At 45.5% G+C, this 13,721-nt stretch overlaps 1 protein-coding gene across 1 annotated transcript in view; it reads right to left on the bottom strand.

Annotated features, from left to right (window-relative positions):
- The window catches only part of WASL (WASP like actin nucleation promoting factor), a 299,023-nt gene that overhangs the window by 98,042 nt on the left and 187,260 nt on the right, over window positions 1-13,721 (bottom strand). The window contains exons 6-7 of the mRNA XM_069229876.1: window positions 2,586-2,757; window positions 2,265-2,307 (exon numbers count right to left, since the gene is read on the bottom strand). Coding sequence (XP_069085977.1) covers window positions 2,265-2,307; window positions 2,586-2,757 — 215 coding nt within the window. The remainder of the gene's footprint in view (window positions 1-2,264; window positions 2,308-2,585; window positions 2,758-13,721) is intronic.

Genomic DNA, 13,721 nt, shown 5'->3' with positions numbered 1-13,721 from the left:
AGGACTGCAGCGTGTATTATACCACCACGAGGGAACCCTCACCAAACACATGCATGTTGCCGTTGCAACTGGTGTGTGCTCGTGGAGAGAAAAAGGTTAAGTCTACATGGCTTTCCTCTCTGGGTGCCATGCCCACAAAACACTGCTTGTGGCATAACCAAGTCATCCCTCTAGCAGGCCTTACAGTCCTAAGGCAAGGTGCACTAAACCACAGGTGAGGGCATAGCTGCATGAGTAATATAACCCTACAGTGTCTAAGTCCATTCTTAGACATTGTAAGCGGAGTGTGCCCATATGGAGTACATGAGCTGGGAGTTTGTCATTATGAACTCCACAACTCCATGATGGCTTCACTGAAGACTGGGGAGTTTGGTATCAAACTTCTCAGCTCAATAAACATACACTGATGCCAGTGGTGGATTTATTGAAAAAATGCATACATAGGGCATCTTAGAGAAGCCCCTTGTACTTCATCCAACCCCTTAGTGTAAGGCTGACCGGTCTGTGACAGCCAGCCACTAACAGGCAAGTTTCTGACCACATGGGGTGAGAGCCCTTGTGCTTTCTGGGGTCAGGATCAAAGGCTGCTGTGGGTGGAGGTGCTTCACACCTTCCCCCTGCAGGAACTGCAAAACTTAACGGTGAGCCTCAAAGGCTTCTGCCTCGGGCTACACTGCCCCAGGGCACTCCAGTTAGTAGAGATGCCCACCCCTGGGCTAAGCCCAACTTTTGGTGGCAGATCTGGCGGGAAAATTAGTAAACACCCAGATGTGTGCCCACCCCAGTTAGGACCACCACTAGGGTGCCCAGAGCTGAGGTGAACCCCTCCTAGCAGGATCCTCCATCTTGCTTTGGTGGCTATTATCCAATAGGGTTAGGAATGTTCTCCCCTCACCAAAGGGGGAGAAACAGATCAAATCAAAAACAGTGAAAACGGAGCTGCAGGTGCATCAAATAAAGTGGTGCATTCAATTACTGAGCAAACAGAAGCCTCAATTTAAACACGATACTTACAGAGACTGGAACATCAGCAACAAGAGTGGAGATTTAGCAGCTGTCCCCTAAACAGCACCAATCGTCACCACTCTAATAATGATTACTCAAGGTAAAGAAAGGCAAAATTAATTTCTTTCTTTACAGTTAAGTTCAAGTCTCACAATCTCCACCAATAAAGGAAGAAGGATGAGACGATCTAGGACTATGGCAGAGAGGATGAGAAGATTGAGACAATAACAACACACCCAAGCTCACTTAGATTTCCACTGCATCTATTTATCTTAAATTACTACAAACTGATGAACAGGTAGAGAACACTAATACAAGGCCACAGGTTGGCAACACGTTTATGGGGGCGGGAGGAGGTTGGAGACCAAACAGGTCTTAATTTCACATTTGGTGGAATTGTTTAAAGATCAGTATTCTAGCGGAAACACTTTGACTTTTCAAAAGTTTCATCTTGGAGCCGTTAGCGAATCAAATAAATCATTTAAAAACAGCACACGCAAAACAATAGTGTTACAATGTTTGAGAACACGTCATGTGGAACTTGAGTTATTATACACAGCAAAACAGACGAGCGTCACCTTGTTTATTTTGAATTAATTCTTGCTTTATCAAATTCCTCCTGTTTTGAAACTTCACACGCAAGAAAGAAAAAAAAAATGAGTCTTTCCATCTCCAGAAGATATGTGTTGAGATATGACTTATTTTTGGCACTCAGGCAACACTTTAAGGATCACACTACCACTTTACCGTTGGAGTGCTCTTTCTCTTGAACCTTATCCTGCGTTGAACTCTACTTTTGTCTCAGCTTAAGGAATTCCTTTATCTCCGTAATCTTTCTGTATTGTTGTACTTTCATATACAACCAAATTCTCTTCCTCCAACCTTTCTAGTTACCAATTCATATGCTTGTAATGTATTTTAACAGCTCCACAACCTGCTGGCTGTTTGGTATGTTGAAATCCCGTAACAAGCGTTGATGCCTCTACAGAATATTTGGTCAAAAGTCATATTTACAGCTTTATCGTAGTACTTAAAATAATGAATGAGCGGAACAGGCAGCACTCAATATATCAATAAGCAGTTTCTAGCTCACTACGGACGGGGTACAGGGGCCTGCGATTAAACCTAAAGTTAAAAATAGGTTTGACTTACTCTTAGCTGCATTAAAAGTCCTCAGTTTTAAGATCTGGGAGTCAAACAACATTGCTGACTGTAGGCCTAACCAAAAAACATTTTTAAAAAAATATATATATACTTACATCAAATCCTGTGTTCGGATCCCAACCAACGTGCCCAATATGTCTAAAACAAACAAAGATGAAATCGGAAATATCAGTAAATGAGCACCACACACAGAGTGAAAAAACAACACGTGGTAGAAATGCTGAAACAAAGAAATAAGTTAGAAAAGAAAAAAACGGACTTAAGGGTCACCTTATTAATGACTATTCAGTGATCAAAACATGAATCACTAAACTTCAAAATTGATACTCTTGCAATACATTACTTTCCTCGTATTTGGTGACTTCTGTACTTTTTCTGTAAACTGCATCAAAATCTGCCTTGCAGAAGGGACTTACTGGAAATTACTCGGCGTTCCAATATCTGCCTTTGTTATCCTTTTCTTCTTCTGTTTCCCTCGTTTCTTCTCTCTGTTGTTATACTGAGTATTATTGACTTGTGCGGGTGAACTATAGTATCTGCCCATTTCTGGGTTTCGGATGTCAACAGTTGCCATAGGTAGATTTGGCCCTGATAGGAAAGGTAAAGAAAAGGACACACAATTTGATTTCAGGGTAGAAATACAAACTTCCACAATGTATTCCAATTTTTCAGAAAAAGAGCATCAGAAGGCAGTTGTGAAAAAGCATCTGTCAACATTATTTAATTTACAAAGCATATGTTCGACAATTTGAAGCATTCCAACAAAATTATTCCAAGGTACTTGTGAGTTACTTGGGCATGACAATATTTGGCACAGCTGAATCCCTAGTACCAGTTTTCCCACATGAGCGCCATTCAGGACCAACGTTTCCTCATTTTGTGAGCTAAGCTGGTAAAAGCACACAATATAAAAGGCATCAGCATTTGAGAAGTGTACTGGGCAATTTTATGTCTTCACCTGAGGAATGCTGGTGAGGCCAGTTTAGACCAATGATAACTTGAGAGAGATTAGGCCAAAATGGCACCATGAGGCAGAGCCTTGTGTTAGGCTTCATCTGCAACTCTGGAGTTAGGCCAAGACCGCACAATCAGGTTGCTCACTGCAGAGTAGTCTTTCCCTAGTTGGGGCATTTGTCCACAAAGGTGAGATCACAGTGAATCATGGCTGGTGGGGAAGAACACTTTTCTGCTGCTCCCTAACTAGCTTGATAGTATCAAGATGTGGAAGTATCCATGTTTTAAATGACTAATTAAGCCAAGTACTGAAGATCTTGGTCTAAAGGCAACTGTATGAGTGACAGGTTAACGCTCCACACAATGAATGCATTACCTGTGTGAGCCAATTTATGACACGAAACATATGAAGATGGTAATCTGACACAAGAGGAGCACCCCAGAAGTTCTTAAAGCCTAGCCAGCAGTCAAGGAGACTTCTGATCTGGACTTTCTAACTGACGAAAAGAACAAGCTACTTACCTGTGGTAATGCTCTTTCTGCTAGATTCTCTAACTGCACATTTCTCACCCATTGAATATTTTCCAGGTGTAAGACTGGATACAGACAGTAGTGAGCAGTACACCAGCGAGCTGAGAGGTGGGGGTTGTGTGGCTTAAAACCAAAGTTGCTTCCAGAAGTGATGTGCAGAGTCACACACTAGCACCACCACTGGGTGCCAACATTGGCTGTGTTCTAATCTGTCCATGACCTTAAAAGCAGAGTCCATCAGCAGGTTGGCTATGACCAGTGTTCAGATCTCTAGCCCGGGGAACTATTTAGGTGGAGAAGAGAAGCTTGGTTCAAAGAACGGGAAAGATGAGGGAGTGGTGAGGATTATGGTCAGACAGACTTTCCACCGGAAGGAATATGTAACTTACCCTGTAAGCATCTGTTAGACCTGGCATAGTTTCCCCTGACTTTTTACTTTCTGACCTCCGATTTTGCCTGTGTGCTGAAATTTGTTTTTGTTAGCTGTAAGACTCTGTGCACTTTACCACTGCTATCTAGTGTTAAGTGCATGTGCTCGGTGTCTAAAACATGGTGACATTGGCTTTTCCACGACTTGCATATTTGTTTTACTAGTAAGACCCTAATAAAGTGCACTAAGGGTGCCTAGGGCCTGTAAGTCAAATGCTACTAGTGGGCCTGCAACACTGGTTGTGCCACCCACTATGGTTGCCTTTCAACCAAGTCTGAGGCATGCATTGAGGACCCTGTGTGTGCAATTTAAACTGCTGTTTCTACCTGGCAAGTGAGCCCAAAACATTCCTTTCTATTATATGTAAGGCACCCCTAAGCTAGGACCTGGGTAGCCCACAGGACACGGGGCAGTGTATTTAAAAGGTTGGACATGTACTTTTATGGATCAATTCTGTTTTACTGAAGCCGCAGAGCATCATGAATGGTAAATGGCTAAATGCCTACAACCCAAGGGTAATGGCAACGAAACAGCATGAGAAAGGAAGGTGTACACAGCGTACTTCTGGAGTTCTGGACCCTCCACAACACTGAGTTAGCAACCCCTGAAAAAACAGGCCCACTCCCCCATTCCTTATGGAAGATTAAGTAAAAGATGAAAAATGTGGGTCAATCTAGTCAAGGATCAAATGGTGGTAGAGGAGGCAGCTTAGAGTGGGTGAGTAGTCGCAACAGTTTCAGGTAGGAAGGGCAGGCCAATTCGCTGAACTCCATAGATAAAATGCGCAAGAAGGGGGCCCAGTCTGTGGAGTAATCCTCTAGTCTCCAGTCCAGTGTGAACGACATCCTCTTTAACCCTAGGATAAACCGTAATTTATGTAACCAGGTTGAATATTGAGGGATCCTGTTGGTACCCCCACAGAGTGAGAATTACTTGGTGTGCCACACCTGTTGGTAACACAGTTTGTTTACTTCGGCATGAGTATAGGGGAAATGCCAGGGGGTTAGTAAGCCCAAGAATCGTATAGGCTGGGAACCTAGAGATAGAAGTCTCAAATGCTGTGCCAATGTCGTCTAGCACCTGTGTCCAGAAGCATGAGAGTTTGGGGCAATGCCATAACAGCAGGAGTAGTGTGTTCGTCCCTTCACAGCCCCTCTTAAGAGAGTTCAGGGTCGTTACCTGGGTATTGACATTAATAGAGGTTTGGATAAAATGGTGACGGAAAATCTGAATCCATTGCTTTGTAGTATGAAACGGGACTTCGAGAAATGGACCCATCTGGGACTTTCTATGAGGGGCAGAGTGCAGGCAGTGTGAATGGTAACCTTACAGCAATTCCTATACGTCTTGGGCATGCCGCCCTTGCAAATACCCTTATCTCTCCTCCAAGAGATAGATCGTTGCATTCGAGCTTTCGTCTGGGGGTCTGTGCGTCCACGGTTACCTAAATCCGCTTTGCTAGCCAGGCGTGAATTTAGGGGTCTGAGTATTCCCTCAGTTGAACACTATGCCTCCGCGTTGCATCTCTCACAAATGTGTTCTGTACTTGCGGACGTAAGGGACCTGCCGCTCTGGGTGGAAGTAGAACGGACACTTTCGTGTTCCGCATCAGCCCTCCAGATACTCTATAATGTAGACCCGGGATACCAGCGAAGCACCAACCCTATGATTGGAGCCATGCGAAATGCATGGCGGCAGGCGCACCTATCAATGAAAGTCGACCCCCACATACACGATCGGGCCCCCCATATGGGGCAATAAAAGTTTTCAGATTGGGGGAAGGACTATTATCTGGAGGGAGTGGTGCCCAAAAAGTCTCACACGGGTGGATCAGCTCATAACAGGGGACAGATGGAAGTCGTTCTCGGAACTCAGGGAGGAATTCGACCTTCCTGCACATTATTCATGGTGCTTCACACAGCTTAGACATTGCCTGTTGAGACATATGGGGGACCCCCCCACGACTTATGCAATCCCTGACACTCCAATATCTGGAAACTTGGGGCCAATTGAAGGGGGCTGTATCTGGACTGCATTGCTAAACTGATATCTCTTTTCACTCCCCCTTCTTAATTCCCTCAAGAATAAGTGTCAGGCTTAATCAAGGCCAGAGACCGAGGTGCCTGAGCGGCCCGCTTAAAATTCAGTCTTTTTAAAACGTTGCATGACCGGTACTGGACTCCCCAGAAACTGCGCACTGCAGGATTACTGTCTCACGCCTCCTGTTGGAGATGCCCGCATGCTTGTTGGGACTTGCCCCATATTTTAACATGATTGCCCGGCCATTCAACCTTTTTGGCGTATGGTTGGGGACACCCTTAGAGAAACATTACCATTGCTGCCTTCCCTTCTGTTGCTGCACGATACTGGAGGACTTGACGATCTCTCCCGACCGCAATGTCGTTTATTGCACACCGCACTGGCCACAGAAAAGGTTTGTATCCTCAAGCATTGGCGTGCAGCAGCCGCCCCTTCCCATGAGGAATGGATCACTGCAATGTACCAGGCAGCCTCCCACGAACGACTCATATACGACTTACAGGATAGAGCAGACGTGTTTTTGCAAACGTGGTAGCCCTTTCTCTCTGGGTCAGTGAGTTGAGTATTTCCTATGAGAGGCCGCAATACATCTGACCGGGTTGAGTTCCGTTTCTTTGACACGTTTGCTGGTACTCACCAGCATTCTTACCCCTTTCGGTTCTGTATCGGTCCTGTTGAATGCAAGCACACACCCCTATATTTTCCCCGCCTGGTCCTATCATGAATGCACCGATCACTTGTCACTTATCCCTATCTCGCTTTCGCCCCTCCCCCTCCTCACTTCTCCATCCCCAATGATATCTTCGTAATATTCATTATTGATTTTTCTCTGTGTCCTCGTCGGTCCGCCGCTCCTTTGTTCTATGTCCGGTTCCTTTCCCCCCATCTGTGTGGCTCTCCCCCACCTCAGTCACTACCACTATCATTATCATTCTCAATTCTTTTCTCATTTTAATCCTCACTTACGTCCGTGCTCTTTTTCTTCTTGTTGTCACTCTTTCTCTCGTTCTATCTCTACCCATTCCTATTCTAGGCACGTTTTTCTTTTTGACGCCTTTGGTCCTGCCCTGTGGTGAATGTCTGCCCATTCTGCGTTAGGAGGTCTGCCAATCTCCTCCTTCCAACGCTTCTGTCCAGGTGAACAGATGCTGTTCTTTTCCCTATTAAGTATGGTGTACAATTCAGTGATAGGACGCTTGTCTTTGTCTCTTAGGATTAACTATTTTTCAAAGGTCATCACAGCCCTCTCCACATGGGGCAGGACTGAGAGCTGTAGCACGCAGTGGCGAACCTGAAGTTTTTGAACCCCATCCGCTTCCTCCAATCCGTAGTCACCTTTGAGCTGGTCAAAGGGAATTATCCATTGTGGGTCAAACACGCATCTCATCCGTTTACAGTCCCCCTCATGCCGGCGCTGAAACCGGTCAAGTTCGAGCCCTGGGGTGAACTCTGGGTTGCAAGGGATTGGTATCACTGGGGAGGGGGAAGGTCGTTAGCCCCGCTTGACTGTCACCGCATCCCATAAGCAGAAGATAGAGCTTGTTACTGGGGAGTAGTAGAGTTCCCAAGCTCTGTGTCTCTTAGGGTTCCTTGCAGATGTGGGAACCGGCCACTGCATGGTCCATAAAACACCAATGCTTCTCAGTGAGTGGTCTGCTCCATTCCAGTAGAAACCACAATTGTGAAGCTTGTTAGTACTTCAGGAGGGAAGGTTCAGCGTGACCGTGAGCGGGGAGCGGTAGAGGAGTTGTTTGTGTAGGTGGGGTCTCCTCCCCTACGGTGGGGTCTCCTCCCCTACCAGATAAACCTATTGATATCTGACTGCATGGAGTGAAGTGCTTTTTTGAGGCAGAATCTGTGGTAGTGCTTGAAAAAGATAGAGAATGCATGGTAGAGTAGACATCTTGATGGCCGCAATTCTGCCTAGCCAGGAGAGGCCCAGGCGCTCCCAGGTGTTAATATCTGCCTTGACTTGTTAAGCCAGGTTGCTATAACTGAGGAAGATGGTTTTAGGAACGTTTTTGCTAGCTGGTATATTTGTGGAGGGCCATTCAAACGGGAACTGGGCTTGCCAGGAAGATTTGGTCTGGGGGTAGACAGAGATTCAAGATGAGCTATTTTAGCGTATTAACCTTGAAACCAGAAAAGGTTCCTAAGGTTGGAGGCTCTGTGACTAGAGAATGGAGAGAGATCAAAGGGTCTGCGATTGCCAATATCACATCATCAGTGTAGAGGCTGATTGGATGTTGTTCACCTCCAAACTTCATGGCAGTAATATATGGGTGGGCTCATATGTGTTGGGCCAGAGCCCTTGACATTTTGTCCATCCGGTGATAAATACACCTAGTGTTGTCTCCGCACTGGAGCACCGTTATAAAGCCAGACTGGTGAGATCAGTCCCGGTATACATGGGTGGAGTTGATGGGCCAGTATGCTAGTAAATCATTTAGCATCAACATTGAGGCAGGACATAGGCCTATAAGACCAGCAGAGCGTTGGATCCTTTCCAGGCTTAGGGATGACTGATATTGGAGCTTCTAACAGAATCTGTAAGGATGCCCGCAAGGCAAAAGAGTTGACGAGTTGTGTAAGGACTGAGGTTAGTTCATGGCAGAATGTTTTGTAGAATTTAGGAGAGAAGCCATCGGGTCTCAGGAACTTCATGAGTTTAAGACAGGCAATAGCTGAAATTACTTACATTTGGATAGGTTTATCCAGGGAGTCAGTGCCTTGCAGTGGGAGTGGAGTTGGAGGGCAGGATGAAATACAGGCAGAAGGGTCAGCGGGAGCTCCCCCATACTCTGTGTAAAGAGATTTACAAATGTTTTGGAAACTGTCAGAAATCTACTAGTCTGAATGTACTTCTGTAGTAGGAATGGGGCAGATGGTTTGGCTGGACCCAGACTGTAGCTTGGCCTGCAGGCGGTGGGCTAACATCCTACCACATTGGTTCCCACCTAGGTAAAACTTATGCTTCAAGCGGATGAGTGCATATTCTGCTCTAAGCCTAACCGTGAGTGCATTCGCTCAGGTTCTCTCCAGACATGTGGGGCCTCAGTGCGTTCGTGAATTGTTTCAAGTTCTAGGATTTTCAGTTCAAGCTCCTTTTGCTTCTCTTTCCAGGGACAATTTTCTGAGGTGGATATAGCGATAACTTCCCCTCTGACAAACAATTTCTGGGCTTCCCAGAGGTAGGATAGTGCAACCTGGGCAGAGTCGTTGGTCTGTAGGTAGTCAACAACTGTCTTTCGTATTGCTGTGGTCACTGCAGGGAATTGAAACAGCGAGTTCCTAATGTGTCAGTGCAGGGTGTTTGTACACATTGGGCCTAGGCACATGGTGAGAGTTAGAGGTGCATGATCCGAGAGTAACCTAGGAGCTATGGAAGAGTCTAACTATTGTCTGGATGGTGGGAGGCGCTAAGAAATAGTCAATCTGGCGATATGTTTTATGCGCTGCAGAGTAGTGAGTGTAGTCCCTGGTGTCAGGATGGTGTGAACGCCAAACATCGACTAGTCCACAGTCTGATAGCCAGCAAAGTTCCTGTGGCGATAGGGCCCCTGCTTGGTCTGAGCGGTCAAGGACATTATCCATTAAAAAATTTTGGTCGCCCCCAAGCAGTATTGCCATGTTTGGAGTAGCAGTGTGAAGGCATTCAAGACAAATGTTTCCTGTGGCCGTTTGAGGTGTATATGCTTGCTAGAGGGAACTGGAAGGTCTCAATCAGACTGTTTGCAGTGAATCGTCCCTTTATCTCACTCACTTTGAAAACAAGGACGCCCCTAAACAGAGGAAAACAGGATGGCCACCTCTCCTTTTTTCGAAGAAGTGGCGGACCACAGATGCTGTGGGAACCAGCAAGAGTGCATGCGGGGTACATCCTTTGCCAGTAAATGGGCTTCTTGGAGTAGGCGTATACCATTGCCAAAGCGCTACAGAAGGGGGAGAATTGCCTTCTCCTTAGTGAGGTTGTTAAGGCCTCTAATGTTGAGGCTCATAATTTTAATTTCCAGGGTTGTCAATCAGAGGGATACGAGGGTCATGCTAGTCACCAACAAGAGGGGGGGGGGTGGATGGAGCAGGCACGGGGTGGAGGGCCCAAGGATAATTCCCACTGCCAACCTAACCTAGACATGCATTAGTGCCACCGTGCAGGATGAAGGAATAACAGCCCCAGTAACAATAAACAAGCATTTTCAATGCATTGGGTCTCCCGTTTACTCGAGTTAGAGCAATTAGCAGTCTAAATTCATAACTGGACTTTTCTCGCTACATAAATTGAAAATGAAAAGTAAAACAGTCGACATAAGCAAGCAGATTCAAAGCGCCATGGCCGCCATGAGTGTGAGTACGAAAATCGACAAAATTGAGTTATTGTCAGCGGTCTGTGTGACTCCTGTACCAGGGCCCAAGCTACATTGCGGTCAGGTTTAACTTTTGGATTTGCCCCGGTCCTGAGTGACCAGATAGTTGCAGTTGGAGCTATTGTCTTCTTACCATTGCATTTTGATTGAATCTTTGAAAATTCATAACTTAACTTGTGTATATTGGTTTCTGTTGTTTGGGGCTTGCTTGACTCAGATAAATATTGTCTATTTTTTTAAACTAGTGTGGAGGTGTGTGTGTGTAGGTGTGTGTGTAGGTGTGTGTGTGTAGGTGTGTGTGTGTGTGTGTAGGTGTGTGTGTGTGTGTGTGTAGGTGTGTGTGTGTGTGTGTAGGTGTGTGTGTAAGTGTGTGTGTGTGTGTAAGTGTGTGTGTGTGTAAGTGTGTGTGTAAATATTTTACACTTTGACTCTTAAGTTGAGCCTGACTGCTCTGTGCCAAGCTACCAGAAGGTGGGCAGAGGAAAACATTTAGTGAGTATCTTACAAACACAGAGTAGGATTGTGGTTCCTATTTGGACAGAGTGCAAGCTGCTGCCAACTACAGACCAGATTTCTAATACCATCTGGTTCTGGCATTACGTGCTGTAGATTCACATGCTCTGTATACTCCTGGCATCTAGAGTTCGGTCTAGATGTATGTAAGTTGGTTTTGTTGAAGAAGTCCCTCGAGTCACAGGGCAAAGTGACTCCTCCTCTGGGCGATAATGCTCATGGGCATTAACTCCATTGTTAGATTGTTTTCCCGCAGTCGGTTGAGAATGGAGTGTGAGTAGGTATTAGTAAGGAGATGTCCATGCATATCAAATTATAAGAAGGTACAGCAATGGCCACAGGAGTCTGTGGAGGTGGGCGGCTGCATGTCATGTGAATCTACAGCACTACATGCCAGGAACATATGCTTACAGGGTAAGTAAGATTCTGTTTGATGGCATCTGTAGCTGTAGATACATATACTCAGAATTGACTGTAAAGCAGTGACCGGCAGAAAGCAGTGACTAACCTGTGGGGGGTGTTGTTTGAAAATGGGTATGTAGCACTGCCTGACATACATTTGCTTGTTGGCGTGCTAACACAATAATATTTAGTGAAAGTGTGTGGAATAGACCATGTAGCTGCTTTACAGATTTCAGCTACTGGTATATTGCCCAGCAAAGCCATAGACGTTCCTATTTTGCAGGTAAAGTGTCCTCTAGGAGGTGTGGGCAAAGTTTTTTTTAGCTTTGGCATAATATGCACCAATGCATTCAATTATCCAGCTGAAAATACCCGATTTAAATATGGGCTGTCCTTTGTGAGAGGGCTTAAAGCCAACAACGCTTTGCCTAGTTTTACGAAACTCTTTAGTCCTGTCTATATAGTACATTAACGCTCTTTTCACATCTAGTTTATGAAGGGCCCTTTCTGCAACTGAATCAGATTGTGGAAAGGAAACAGGTGATCCATCTGATTGAGGTGGAAAGTGGAAACCACCTTTGGAAGGAATTTTGGGTTAGTTTGAAGGACTACCCTGCCTCTATGTAGCTGGAAGAAAGGTTCTACCAAGGTTAATGCCTGGAGCTCAATGACACATTAAGTGAAGTGATGGCCACCAAAAAGCACCCTAAAAGGATAGAAATTGGAGGGGGAAGTTATGCAACAGTCCGAATGGCGGTGAAAGTCTGGTGAGTACAATGTTGAGATTCTATGCAGATGCAGTGGGAACTCTAGGTGGAATTACTCTTTTAAGGCCTTCCATGAATGTCTTAATATCTGGTACCTTGAACAAGGATAAATGTCTGTTTAGTAGGTAAGCAGCTACTGCAGTTAAATGCAGGCGTATTCAAGTGTAAGTTAGACCAGAGGTCTGCAAACGGACAAGATATCAGACAATGTTTTGACCAGTTGCATCAACTTGATCAATGTGTCTACTGCGACAGTAGAAAACAAATATTTTCCATTTACAAGCACAACACAGTCTAGTTGTGGGTCTACAAGCTTCTTTGAGAATGGCCACACATTTAGATGGGAGATTAAGGTAACCAAATTATATGACCTCAGGAGCCAAGGTTGAGTTTCTTTGGATTTGGATGCCCGATTTCTCCATGGTTCTGAGCGAGAAGATCTGGGTTGAGGGCAAGCTTCTTGTGGGGCACTATGGAAAGCTCTAGTAGTATGGTTAACCATGGCTGTCGAGCCCTATCAGAATTAGGGTGAGAAATGTTTTCCTGTGCTTCCGAAGCACAAAGAGAAAAGGGAGAGGTGGAAAAGCTTAGGCAGATATCCCTAACTAGTTTGCACCATACCATAAAGCACTGCCATGGAAAGTGGGTGTGGGGGCCTGGAGTTGAAGTCTAGGCATTTTGTGTTGTCTGTGGTTGCAAACAGGTCTGTCTGTGTAAACTCCCTCCTGTAGAAGTACAGGAGGACTTGGGGTGGAGTTTCCACTCGTGGACTTGAGGCCACATCTTGCTGAGGAGGTCGGTGAATTTGCTGTCTGTCTATGGCTGGTGTTCCACTGGCAGGTGAATGGTGTGACGAATTGCCCAATACCAAATCATCCGAGATAGGCAAGCTAACTGTAGGGAATGATCTCTCCCCTCCTCACACCTCCTTTTTTTGGTACATAAAACATGGCTGGCATGTTGTCCATCCGGACCAAGACAACCTTGCCTTTCAAGTGAAATAGGAATGCTTTTACTGCTAGGTTAAACTCTTGAAGCTTGAGGTAGTTGATGTGGAGTAACTGGTGTTTGGAGTCCCAGAACTGTGATATCCTGTTAGTGAGCACTCATTCCTATGAGGGATGTGTCCTCTGTGAGAATGATCTAGGGAACAGGGTAGAGGAATGGCTACCTCTCTGATAAGTTTTGGATGTTCCACTACTGCAAAGAGTGATGAAGGAGCTGTCTAACAACAATAGAACTAGTAAATGACCATGTGACTGAGACCAATCGCTCGCCAGACACTCCTGCAGCAGGCAGGTACATAGTCTCCCACATGGTACTACTGCAATGCAATATTCCATCATGCGTAAGAGTCGCTGAACTGTTTTGACTATTGCGTTGATTGGGGTGTAACTGTTGTGGCAGCGGCTGTGATGTTCTGAATCCTGGATGCATTTGGGTAGGCTAATCCCAGATGTGTGTTGAGAATAGCCCCTAGATACGGCTGGATTCTGTGAAGGGTGAAGGTGTGACTTTTGTATGTTGATTCAGAGATGGTGTAGAGTGGTC

The sequence above is a fragment of the Pleurodeles waltl genome, chromosome 4_1 (genome assembly GCF_031143425.1).
Source record: "Pleurodeles waltl isolate 20211129_DDA chromosome 4_1, aPleWal1.hap1.20221129, whole genome shotgun sequence".
NCBI lineage: Eukaryota > Metazoa > Chordata > Amphibia > Caudata > Salamandridae > Pleurodeles > Pleurodeles waltl.
Note: the sequence above shows the minus strand (reverse complement) of the source record. Positions and strands in the feature narration are given on the sequence as shown.